The sequence below is a fragment of the Arachis ipaensis genome, chromosome B1, assembly GCF_059453495.1.
Source record: "Arachis ipaensis isolate K30076 ecotype BB chromosome B1, ASM5945349v1, whole genome shotgun sequence".
In the NCBI taxonomy this organism is placed as follows: Eukaryota; Viridiplantae; Streptophyta; class Magnoliopsida; order Fabales; family Fabaceae; genus Arachis; species Arachis ipaensis.
In genome coordinates, this window is record NC_142436.1 from 139,511,648 (window position 1) to 139,525,029 (window position 13,382).

At 35.7% G+C, this 13,382-nt stretch overlaps 3 protein-coding genes across 3 annotated transcripts; 2 read left to right on the plus strand and 1 right to left on the minus strand.

Annotated features, from left to right (window-relative positions):
• Window positions 1-1,438: 1,438 nt before the first annotated feature.
• On the plus strand, window positions 1,439-3,843 carry LOC107613265 (uncharacterized). Its single transcript, XM_016315190.1, has 3 exons — window positions 1,439-1,841; window positions 2,165-2,892; window positions 3,208-3,843. Exons 1-3 carry the CDS (start codon window positions 1,439-1,441, stop codon window positions 3,841-3,843), a joined length of 1,767 nt encoding a protein of 588 aa, XP_016170676.1.
• A 2,183-nt stretch (window positions 3,844-6,026) lies between these two features.
• Window positions 6,027-7,983, plus strand: LOC107636725 (cytochrome P450 71D8). Its single transcript, XM_016340221.3, has 2 exons — window positions 6,027-7,073; window positions 7,159-7,983. The coding sequence occupies exons 1-2, from the start codon at window positions 6,174-6,176 to the stop codon at window positions 7,768-7,770; spliced, it is 1,512 nt and encodes a 503-aa protein (XP_016195707.1). The 5' UTR covers window positions 6,027-6,173; the 3' UTR covers window positions 7,771-7,983.
• Window positions 7,900-9,794, minus strand: LOC107636753 (CASP-like protein 2B2). Its single transcript, XM_016340244.3, has 3 exons — window positions 9,060-9,794; window positions 8,815-8,947; window positions 7,900-8,303 (listed from the first exon to the last, which is right to left on the minus strand). Exons 1-3 carry the CDS (start codon window positions 9,281-9,283, stop codon window positions 8,055-8,057), a joined length of 606 nt encoding a protein of 201 aa, XP_016195730.1. The 5' UTR covers window positions 9,284-9,794; the 3' UTR covers window positions 7,900-8,054.
• Between the last annotated feature and the right edge of the window lie 3,588 nt (window positions 9,795-13,382).

Sequence of the window (13,382 nt, forward strand, 5' to 3'; positions counted from 1 at the left end):
GGACGGGGGAAGTGCGGACAGACTTCACAAGGCTAGGTTGCAAGCGAGCCTGAGACGGCTAACTGGAAAGGTTAGTATCTTGGTAGCAACTGGCAATGCAGAAGGGGCCATGGCGGATGTGGCTGACGGTGGTGATCCCCTAGGGGCAGGAGCAAGGTCTGAACCGGGAACAGGGGGTCATTCAGAGGGCGTAGAATACCAGGGGAAGCAGGAAGAGCAGGTCCAGGAAAATCAAGCAACTTGGGCACTGGCTATGGAATCAGGTGCTGTCTTATATGATGAGGAGGAAGACGTTATGGGAATTTCGCAAGCACAAAATAAGGAAATAGCGGCAAAGAGAAGAATGGCGAAGCAGAAGGAGAAGGCGAGAAGGAGTTGGCCAAAAAATCAAAATAAGGTGAGTAAAAAATTGTTTAAATGATTGTGAGCTATTGGAACATTAGGGGGTTGAGGGGGACGGAAAATTGAGCATGGTGAAATCTTTGAAGCATAAATATAACCTGAACATGTTAGGACTGCTTGAAACAAGAAAAGAAGTGATTACTAAATATGATATTGTAAGGCTTTGGGGAATTAGTACTGCTGGATGGGATTATGTGGACTCTGTAGGGGCAGCGGGAGGTCTGTTATTGATGTGGAATGATGGAGTGTTTAAAGTACATCACAACTATAAAGGTGAGAGGTGGTTGTGTGTTGAAGGAGTATTAACAAGGACCAACTTTCGTTGTGCGTTTTGCTTGGTATACGGGGCACATGGGAAGAGCTGAGCTATGTGGCAGGAGTGTATCAGGTTCCTTTCTGCTTTCTAGGGGACTTTAATGAAATTTTACACGTTGAGGATCGCAAAGGAGCTACTACCTTACCGGCATCATCAGAAGAGTTTAAGAGCTGGGTGCATGACATGCAGTTGATAGATTTACCTCTTACTGATAGGAAGTACACATGGTTTAGGGGTCGTTCTTGTAGTCGGATTGACAGAGTTCTGGTCAATATTGAATGGACTGAGAAGTTTCCGGATATTCGGCTAAAAGGGGGTCCAAAGGGGTTGTTCGATCACTGTCCGTTGATCTTGGAAGGTACAGGACTAGGAGGGGGACCTAGGCCGTTCAGAAGTCTAGATTCCTGGTTTACGCATGAGGGGTTTCTGAGAATGGTGAAGGATGAATGGAGAAGCCTCAGAGAAGCACAGTTCACGTGCAAACTGAGGGCTTTAACAGTACCACTGAGGCAATGGCACAAGGATAACTTTCGGAACCTGGATAAGAGACTCATGAGGTTTGAGGAGGAGATCACCAGGCTGGACAAGTTAGTTAGTGATGGGGTGTATGATGGTACAACGGAGGCTAGACGGAAGGCGCTGGTGAGCTTTTGTGAAAAATGGTACATTAGGAAGGAAATCCACTGGAAGTAGATGTCTCGGTCCAAGCATGCTGCAAACATGGATAAGAATACTAGATACTTCCATAACATTGCCTCGGTCAGAAGACGGAATAACAAGATCGACACCCTGATGATACATGGAAGACTTGTACGGAATCAGGCGAGAATAAAAGGTGCAATTAGAGGGTTCTACAAGGACTTATATAAACAAGATTATGCTCCGAGGATTGGAATCAGAGATGGCTTAATGAAGCAGATCCATAGGGATGAGGCTGAAACACTGGAAGTGATGCCATCGGAGGAGGAAATCAAGGAGGCCGTGTGGGACTGCGAATCTTCAAAGGCACCAGGGAGTGATGGGTATAACATGAACTTCATAAAGAGATGCTGGGAGGACATTGGGCTGGAATTCATTGCAGCAGTACTGGGGTTCTTTCACGGTACTAAGTTGCCGCCGGATGGTAATGTAACGTGGGTGACTTTAGCCCCAAAGTTTGAAGGTGCAAAGGAGGTGAAGGATTTTAGGCCGATTAGTATGGTGGGGTGTGTGTATAAAGTAATTTCGAAGGTGTTAGTACGAAGAATGCGATCTATGATGCCGGGGTTGGTCGGTGAGACTCATACTGCTTTTGTAAGGGGTAGAAAAATTCATGATGGCGCACTCATAGCCTGCGAGACGGTTCATTGGCTGAAGACGCGGAAAAGGACAGCGGCTATTATCAAACTGGATTTCCAAAAAGCCTATGACAGAGTAAGATGGAGTTTTGTTGATATTGTACTCCAGAAGATGGGCTTCGGCCAACAATGGAGGAAGTGGGTGAAGGAGTGTGTTACTATGGCCACCATATCAGTCCTGGTAAACGGGTCACCATCCAAGCCATTCAAGATGGGGAGGGGACTAAGACAAGGAGACCCACTTTCTCTACTACTATTCGTGCTAGTGGTCGATGCTTGCACATGATGGTGGGGAAAGCTGTCAGAAATGGGCGCATTGCTCCGTTACTGGTAGGGAGCGCTCATGTTGAACTGTCACACTTACAATTTGCGGATGACACCATTTTGTTCTGCCCGCCAGTGACTGAAACAATCCTAAACTATAAGAGACTGCTGCGGTGTTTTGAGTTGATATCTGGACTGAGTATCAATTTTGGTAAGTCGAATTTGATATCGGTAAATTGGGATCAAGGATGGATTGATCACGCGTTTGGGCTACTGGGATGCCAGCAAGCCGCTCTACCGGTTAGATATCTGGGAATCTCTCTAGGAGCGAATCCGCGCCTGGTGAAGACTTGGAAACCAATCATCGATAAAGTGGAACAGAAGCATAGCTTATGGAAAGCGAAGGTGTTGAATAAATCAGGTAAGCTTGTACTTATTAAATCGGTCCTGAATAGCCTCCCTATATATTATCTAAGTCTGTACAAGATGCCGAAAGCGGTGGCAGACAAACTGATTGCTCTGCAAAGGAACTTTATGTGGTGCAAGGAAAACGGTAACTCTGGTATAGCTTTGGTCAAATGGGAGCTACTCTAGGCTCCAAAAAAGGCTGGGGGCTTAGGGGTAGGTGATGCAGTGCTGAGAAACACAGCGCTCTTGTTTAAGTGGTGGTGGCGGTTTTCAAAGGAGGATTGCCCACTGTGGAAGAAGATAGTTTGTTCATGCAACAAGTTGAACCCGGATGTAATGCTAGCAACTCAGCATCTACCAGTAAAAGAAGGGCCTTGGAAAGACATATGTCAGCTAAATATAAAAGAACCACGGATTCGAGATAAAGTGGTTAATGGTCTGGCAATGGATGTAGGCAATGGTTTGTAAACCCGGTTTTAGGAAGATAACTGGGTTCAAGGTGGTGCTCTCAAACTGAGTTTTTCAAGGCTCTACTCTATTTCAAGCCAGCAAGGGGTTATCATTGGAGATTGTGGTTTTTGGGATGGACTAGAATGGATATGGAATTTTCAATGGAGGAGGGAGTTGTTTCAATGGGAGCTGGAACTTGTCCATCAGCTCCATGAGAGATTAAGGTCAGTGAAGCTGTCAGCTGATCGGGAGGACAATATGGTGTGGAAGTTTGAAAATAAAGGTGTCTTTTCAACTAGCTCTATGATCCAGGCCATACAATCGAAGACACTGCCGGCTGAGCTTACGAGCTATAGCTTCACGAGCTCCCTTTGGAAAGGTTTTGTACCTCTGAGAATTGAGCTTTTTGGGTGGTTTGTGCTAGTTGGTAGAGTGAACACCAAGGAGAGGTTGACTAAGCTAGGAGTTAACATTCTGAGTGATAGTATGTGTGTACTATGTACCAAGGAAATCGAATCTACTGAGCATTTATTTCTTCGGTGTGAGGTTACATGGCAGGTGTGGTGCAAGTGGTTGAGGGCACTTCGTCAAGAGTGGGTAATTCCTGGAACCATTAAAGAACTCTTTGAGAGTTGGCGTGGCATGCACGATAAACAACAAGAGTAGAGGGTGTTGATGACAGTGTTCTTTGCAGTGATTTGGAACATCTGGTTGAAATGCAATGCACGGATCTTCAAGAATGAAAAAACGAGTATTGAGATAATTCACACACGGACGGAGTTGAGCTACACAGCATGGCATGGTTGTGATCCTGTGAGAGGCTGATGGCAGTGATGGAAAGACCAGGGGTTGAGTGTTTTCTATTGGTAGCTCTTTATGTTTCTATGTTTTTTTGTATGCTCCACTGTAATGTGTTGAGCTTCTTTCGTTTCAAAAAAAAAATAACGTACATATATATTTATATATAATATATAGCATCAGTGGCAGAACTTCATTAAGAGAATGGGGCCATGGCCCCAAATATTTTATAAAACTAAAAGTTTGACCCTTATTTTATTTGGTACAAGTTGTTCAATTGGTTATTATTTTTATCGTGAGTTTTTCTACAAATTCTTGGTCTTGGGTTCAAAATTTACTACAAGCACATTCTCTTTTTTGTGTGTTTATATATATATATATATATATATATATATATATATATATATATTCTTTTCTTTTTACTTTTAAGGTCAACAAATTTTTATTTTTTTATTTTTATTTTTTATGTTTATAATAAAAAAATAATCTTATTATTTTAAAGTATAATGAACTAAATAAAATTCAACTATCAAATAATGAATAATACAAATAAATGATTTTATACTATTTTATTAATTTTAATATTTTATAAAACAAAATTATTTTTCAACTAAATTATAAAATAGATAAATTATATATATATATATATATATATATATATATATATATAAGTATTTATTAAAATAAGTCTAATATTTTAAATTTTTTTATATCACTACTATCTTTAATATGTTACACAATATAGTAATTGGTATCATAATATCAAATAAAAAAAAAGTCTTATTATATTTTAAGTTTGTTATTTTATATTTTTTTATTGATCTTCAATATTTTTTAAAAAGAAATCGATTTGGACAAAAAAATTATATATTTAGTGTAGTTTTAGATGCTATTATGTTAGTTATAGTTTTTTAATAATTTATTTCTATAATTATAAATTTATAATAATTTAAAAAATAAAAATTAATACATTTAATTTAAATATAAATACTCTTTTATATATATATATATAACATAATACGATATTTACTATATATTTTAAGATTAGACTAAATAATACTATAAGAAAATATTTTATTAAGCAATTTTAAGTTATTTTATTTTTTAACACTAAAAAAAATAATTTAATTTATATTTTTGTATTTTTTCATGCACCGTGCATGTAAATCTAGCTAAAGTTGAATAGCTAATGTCTAATCAATTAGAGAGAGAGAGAAAAAATAGTTTAAAAATACATATTTATTCACATATTTTTTAATTAAACGATTAATCATAATAATTAAATTTTTTATAATTAAATAATCAAATTTATAATAAACGAATACTCAAATTTATTTATAAAGATATAATAATTTTTTTTATAAAATATCAAAGATATATTTTTATATACTAATTGATAGTTATTTTGTATGTACATGAATCATAATATATTATATAATTATTAATTCAATTTTTTAAGAAAATATGTTTTTAGGGTAATATTCTAGAAATAACACAATTTATTATTTTTTATTAGTAATATTTAAAAGTATTAACTAAAAAGTATAATATTAAATGGTTGGGTTAAAGATATTTTACTGCTAATGAATATAAGTAGAGAAAAATATTAGGAGTCAATATTTTTTATTAAAATTAATCAATTAGTTAATATTTTTGTTTTGATATTATTAGAATTTAAAATTTAGAGTAAATAGATAAATAAATTTCTAAAAATTTATACTTTAAACAAATTAATTCCTAAAAAAATATTAATAAAATTTTCTATGAAAGTAAATGTGTATACACTATTTTTAAATTAGTCCCTCATGATTATAGTAGAAGATCTTAATTTAAATTATTCATGTTTGTTATTTTGAAAAATTTTATTGATATTTTTTTTATGGACTAATATGTTTGAAATATAATATTTCATAGATTTATTTGTTAATTTACTCTAAAATTCAATATTTAAGATATAATTATTAATAAAAAATTAAACAAAAAAACAATTTGTTAGCTACCTAACATTCTAGCCGAAAGAATAAAACCGTGGTGAAGAATCAAAATTACATGTACATAATCCAATGGCGTGAGATAAGCAACTACTCATTTTAAATTTTCGTTGACTCAGACAAATAAAGTACAGCATAAAATAAACATGAATCGGTTGCATAAGTACATCAAGTGAAAGCATCATTCAGAGAGTATTGGATCTGCCAATGGAAGTTAGTTCATCCATGGTGTTTATCATAATAAGCTTCCTCATCTCTGCGGTATGGCTATGGCTTGCAAAGAAGGGTAAGAGTGTCCATAAAGTACCACCTGGGCCATGGAAACTACCTCTCATAGGGAACCTCCATCAACTTGCAGGCTCATCACTTCCACACCATGCTCTCAGAAAACTAGCAAACAAACACGGTCCACTCATGCACCTTCAACTGGGTCAGATTTCTGCAGTGATTGTTTCATCCCCCAATATGGCCAGAGAAATCATGAAGGCTCATGATCTTGCTTTTGCAGACAGGCCTGAGTTCCTTCCTTCCAAGATCATAACCTATGGATCAACAGACATTGCATTCTCTCCCTATGGTGAATACTGGAGACAGATGAGGAAGATATGCACACTTGAGCTTCTAAGTTCTAAGAAGGTTCAGTCTTTCTCCTTTATCCGAGAAGAGGAGGTAGCTAACATGGTAGAAACAATTCGCAAATCCGCAGGTGCAACCATCAATCTCAGTAAAATGATTAACAATCTCATAAGCACTGTGATTTCTAGAGCTGTTTTTGGCAACATATCCGAAGACCATGAACAGTTTGTGTCCTTTGTGAAGAAGACAATAGCGTTATCCGATGGATTTGACCTTGCGGATTTGTTTCCTTCCTTGAAACTTCTGCATTTCATCACTGGTTTTGAAGCCAAATTGAAGGAGATGCATGTCAAGATTGACAAGACCTTAGACAAGATCATAAAGGAGAATGAAGCAAGGAAATTGGAAGGTAAACACCAGCAAGAACAAGAAGTAAAGAATGAGAATCTTATTGAGGTTCTTCTAAGAGTCCAACATAGTGGCACCCTTGACACCCAAATTACAATGAACAATGTCAAAGCAGTCATTTGGGTTAGTATGTCTGAACTTTTGTAACTTCATTTACATACAATTCCTTTTGCTTATGATAACTAAGGCCTTTGAAACTATGATGTAGGACATATTTGCTGCTGGAACAGACACTTCAGGAGTAGTTATAGAGTGGGTTATGTCGGAATTGATGAGAAGCCCCAGAGCTATGAAGAAGGCACAGACTGAGATTCGAAAAGCCTTGATAGAGAAGCAAACAATCCAGGAGGCAGATGTTGCAGAGCTTCCCTACTTGAAGGCTGTGGTCAGCGAAACAATGAGGTTACACCCTCCTCTTCCTCTGTTGCTTCCAAGACAATCCAGAGAAGAGTGCACCATCCATGGATACCATATACCAATCAAGACTAAAGTCATGGTAAATGCATATGCACTCGGAAGAGATCCCGATTACTGGTATGATTCGGAAACCTTCCTACCAGAAAGGTTCCAGGACACTCCTATGGATTTCAAAGGATCAAACTTCGAGTACATCCCTTTTGGAGCAGGAAGGAGAGCTTGTCCGGGACTTACCTTCGGTTTAGCCAATGTGGAGTTTGCTCTAGCTATGCTACTCTACCACTTCAACTGGGAACTCCCTAAAGGAATTAGGCCAGAAGATTTGGATATGGACGAAGCACAAGGAGCTGTGGTTGGAAGGAAAAACCACCTCTACTTGATTCCCACACCTTATCATTTTTAGATTCATTATAGTGCCTATTAAATAATATCATGTGTTTTTCATTTCCTATGTATTGCCATATTGGTATAACATGAATCCAACATAATCAATTTAGCAATTTAATATATGCTCTTAGAAAGATAATAACAATTGTAAAAGGCTAATGTGGCATTGATTATTAAGAATAAGGAACAATTACATTGAGATTGGTATCATAATTCAAGCATTACTACATATTCAAAATGAGCATTGTAATGAATTTCAAAACTATTACAATAGCCAAGAAAGCATGGTAGTTCCTAAGCCTACCAACCTGCATTCTTGTTTTTGTTACCGCCATACAAACGGAAGAGGCTAAAAGCCGAAATACAAGAGAGGACAACCATGCTAAGGCTAACCACAACAGCACAAGCTACTCCTTCTCCCACTTTGTTGCAGTATTTCTCATACATGTTGCAAACCTTTATCCATTGAAGTTCAGTTTGCCCTGCCTTTGCAAACACCGCTGATTGCACTGATGCTGCTACTGCCGCCATCGTCACATATGCCATTACCTGAATAAACCAAGTTCAACATACCTTTCTGTTATACCTTATATTTGAGACTTCATTCAACTAAAAAATGATTCTAAACCTTCACTTGAATAAAAAATACTTTATGAGATTGTAAGTTGTAGTAGGACAATACTTCATAAACCATAACCCGTTATCTTATTAATGCTTGTTTGAAACCCAGCATGACAAAGGAAATTAAAAGCTCTCACATTTGAGATCCTAAATCCAAACATGCCTTGTGGTAAGAGTGACAGTGACTGTAGCTAGTATCAATCATGTATGAATTTAAGGTCACTGTTGATTTGGATTGCTATAAAAATTTAAACCATGAAAGCAAACCATAACCAACTGGACCCTACTCTGAAAATTCTGACACAAGGTGTCAACATGCAAAGTGAATAAGATACTGTTGCCTAGTTACTACTTTATATAAACTCAATAATCCATATCTTTGATCAATTGCAAATTCAACTACTAAAATGTAGAAACTAGAAATATATACATAAGGTACCTGATCAGCAGAGAAGATAATCCAAGCTAAGGGCTTGCTGAAGAGTACACTCCCTCTAATTATGCTAAGAACACAGCACAGTCCTTGAATCAAGGAATAGCCAGCAGCCAAAGCATTGGCCACTACCAAGAACCTGAATCAATATCAGAATACAAAAACATCAGGGACCGGACATGCATGTACACTACCATTTCCATTTTTCCAACAGAAAAGGAGAAGAAAGAAAGAACTAAAGAAGGGCTTACACTAAAGCCTTCATGTCTGTATACTTAGCCTTCTTCTGAAAGGACAGGATCACTTTGACTTGTGTATCAGTTACCACAAGAACAGTTGCAAGAACTCCAAGGCCAAGGATCACACACCTCAGCACCACCTCTGCTATCTTCACCCTCCTATCCAACATCTTCAGGTCCTTGCTGTGATAAACTGGCACAGTCCCAGGACTAACACCCACACCCAAGTAACTCATTTTTCAACAACACTCTAAAACAAGAACCAGAAAGAGAACTATTATGTCTGTGTGTATAGCACAAAGCAGAATGCCACAAACACACTCAGGAGTTAGCAATAGGGACAAACAATCCTAAGAAGTTCACTACTTATATATACTCATTCACACACAAATGTTTTGGCTTTAAAATTGTAAAGTGGTGGTGATGATGAAGCTTTAGCTACAAATGCATCAGAGCCTGCCAAGTGGACAAACCCAAAAGCAACTTGATGAGCATTTATTTATCATCATATCATATCATGTAAAATTAATGGCCATTAAATGGTTCTGCATTTAAGTACTGCTAAATGAAAAAGAAAAAATGTGTGGCTTTGAGAGCTCATTCATGGTTTCTAGAGAGTAGGAGCAGCTTCTCGTCCCTAGAAAGGTTCTGATAGGGGGTAAGGAGTGCCTAAATTTAAGTTATTTAAAGGGCGGTGGGTTCAATTTTTGGGGTGCGTCAATTGTTTTTATTAGGCCTTGCCATTGTAAACATATCTTATGGTAAAGTAAATATATGGCTCCTATTTTTTTTTTTTTTTTTCAATTTTTCTTTGTGGAGATCTCAACATAATTTAATTTTTCTACTGCAGAATGACAAGGGAGATTAATTCTTCTATTGCCTGGTGTGGAAACAAGAAAATCGAATCATGGAATATCATTGTGATACTGTGGAGGGCCACGTATGTTGCTTTTGTGATGTGAATTTGTGTTCACATTGGTTTCATTCTGTAATGATTGTTGCCAAATTTTGTATATTATCAGAACCAGAATATCGATGTCATAACTTAGGAGTGTCACATAACAATCGATTGCAAGGCGTGCTAAAGTAATATAAAACAAAAGGAAGATAATTAGATAAATCATTTGCCTGACGACCCTACTATATATCAACTACTACATTCCACTAAGCGCAACACTTTATGTCTTTGCCATTTCAAGACTTCACACTTGGTGCTTTCAGTTTCAGGTTTTAGCCTATCACGCCATCACTATTAATAGTATCTTAGGATTAACACATATTTAATTATGCTGTAATAACTATTTCAGCAATACTTTACTTAAGCTTTCCATAACACAATAAATTGTTTAGTTGGTGTTTTTTAGGAGATTAGGGAAGTAAGGTGCATCGGAATTGGGATTTTGCTGTATCTATGAATCTATCAATCTATATGATGGCTAAGGATTCAAGGAGCATGATGGTCCATAAGACCATAACGCCACTTGCATCATACTAGAAGACTCCATCAGAGACAGAGACACCGTAAAAAATAAAAAAAATAAAATAATAAAATTAGAAAAATGAATGCCAACTCTACACCCATACGCAAGATACTGATGGATACAATACAACCTTGGATGTTATATCAACAACAATTTTAATTTTGGGTCGTCAGGCAACACAAATCTGTTGCCTTTTCTTGGTATTTAGATTTTAGATCATGACATTCTAGAGAGTTTTCTAATTTTTGTGGTTTTGCATGGTATTTCGGTCAAGAAGTAATTTACCGGATCTGACTTTCATTTAAGAATTTTTCGTTAGACATGAGTAACTACATTTTAAATAACTAGAATGAGACCCGTGCGATGCGCGGGACGGTAAATTAATGATAGTATATAATAAATATTAAAAATTGTTATGTTTTGTAGAAATAAATTAAATATGTGTAAATTAAAGTTAAATTTAGAAGGTATTTTATTTTAAATAATTTGTAGTACAAAAGATTTGGATGAGAGTTGTAAACATTTTTAAACATTTTTATTTGGTGGTTTGATTTTTGTATTTGTTTTAGTTGATGGACTTAGTCATCTTATGTGGCGCTCGTCCTCCTTTTTTTTTTGTTGGTTGTTAGAGTTTGTGCTTTCTTCTTTTTGTCGTAGGTTCTTGTGAAGATATGTTCTCTATGAATTGTTGAATTTGATACACTTTCTATTATGTTATTTGGTTCCATCTTTGTATGTATGTTCTTCTTCCGAAGATGTGTCTTGAATTTGTATGGTTTTCTTTCTCCTTAATCTCTTGATGGTGTGGTGCTTCAATGTCATTATTTTCTGAAATGTCATTAGATTTAAAGCAGTTGTGTCCAATAAGTTTTTTGCGTCGCCATCAAATAGTATAAAAGTTGTTGTAACACTTTGATCTAAAAGCTTTAATTGAATTCTGAATCTAAAATAAGTATTGGGCTAACAACTAATAATTTGATAGATGAGATTATGAAAAGTATATAGAGTTACCTTATTGTTGGATACTGTGGTGTTTGATTACATGTGCCACAAATATAATTGTTTCTTTTTTTATATATGCTTTCTTGTGACACTTTTTACATTTAACATATTTTCATCCTAATTTGTCATCAATTTCGTTTATAGTTGCTAAAATTGTGAAGATCTTTTCCTATTCCAATATTCAATTTATGTTATCATTGGGTATATGATATTTGAGGAAGTATGAATGTATGATGCATGTTGTGATTTTTTTTTTTGTCATACCTGATCATCAGATTCTCATTGCATGGCCATTAGATCTAATCGTTCTGCTCTGAAAGAATGATGCTCTATTGAGTAAGTTTGAGATATGCAGTTCGAAAATAAATTTTTTGTGCTAAATTTGATGTTATGTGAAGGAATAGTGATAAGAGACTTATATATGTAGTTTAAATGGTATAGAATTTAAATACTTATAATGTAAAATTTATTATGATTAATAATATTATTATGACATTTATAACATGGATGTTTATTACTTTTGGTGAGTTATTTATAAAAATTAATAAATTAATTGTTACGGTTATAAATTTATTGTATTGTTTATAACGGTAAGATATAATAAATATAGGAATATGAATTCAATGTATTTGGAGGTTACAAATTTATTGGATTCTATTTTTTAGTTTTTTATTTGTATATTTTATTTTTTTACTGATTTAAAAATAATAGTTGATTTGGCAAGAATTGAGTGGTTGATTCTAAAATTGTGCCAAATAATAATTATTCTAAAGTTGGCAATGCAATTAACGTAGTCAATGGCCTAAACTTATAGAGTTGCGGTCAACATAATTATTGTAATAATTATATATTTAGATTTGTATCCATGCATGATGCATCTTATATGTACAAATATACGCAACAAAGGCTAAAAGTTAAAACATTTTTAGTAAAAAGAAGAAAATAATTAATTAGTATTTTGAGGTAAACATGCATACATGATGCATCTTATATACTGACACAAGGAATGGTGATGAAGACACGTGAAAGTTCAGGAGCTTCAGTTAGAACTTCAATCAGCAAGTTGGTGAAGTTTGTTATGCAGCACGTTTCCCTTTCTCCTTCTGTTGCTTTTTGTTATGCTAAGCTGTAAATTCTGTTAGCCAGCTAACCACATTCTCCTGCACTTTCCTGTATATAAACCGACCCCTGTGTATCAGATTCATTAATCAAATATACAACAATCACAGTTTTCCCTTGCTCTTCTTCTCTCTGATTTTACTCACACTTGCAGTTGCTTCACAAGCTTATGATACCTTTCATGGTATCAGAGCTTGGCTCCTTCACAAACTATGGCTGTGCCATAGAATCCCTTCACTGATTCACACTCAGCTCCAACGGCGAGTGTACCTAGTTTCACAGCAAATCCGATATACATGAAGCTTGATAATAATAACTTTCTCCAATGAAAAGATCAGGTAGAAGCCACAATAGAAGTAAATGATTTACTCGATCATATCACAGGAGCAAACCTTCCACTGAAGTTTCTCGAAACTGGAGAAGCCAATCCAGAATTTCAAAGATGGAAGAAGCAAGATTCATTGCTGAAATCGTGGTTGCTGGCTTCAATGACAAAATCATACACAACTCGAATGGTTGGCTGTGTCTTCACCTATCAGATCTGGAATACGCTGGAGAGTCACTTTGCATCGCAGGTCAAAGCAAAAGTAATTCAGTTGAGAAACAAGCTAAGCAGCACAAAAATTGGTGCATCAGTGAGTGACTATGTGCTAACAATCAAGAGCACAATTGATGCACTAATCTCGGTAGGAGAAAAAGTAAGTGAAAGTGAGCATATAAATGCAATTCTTCA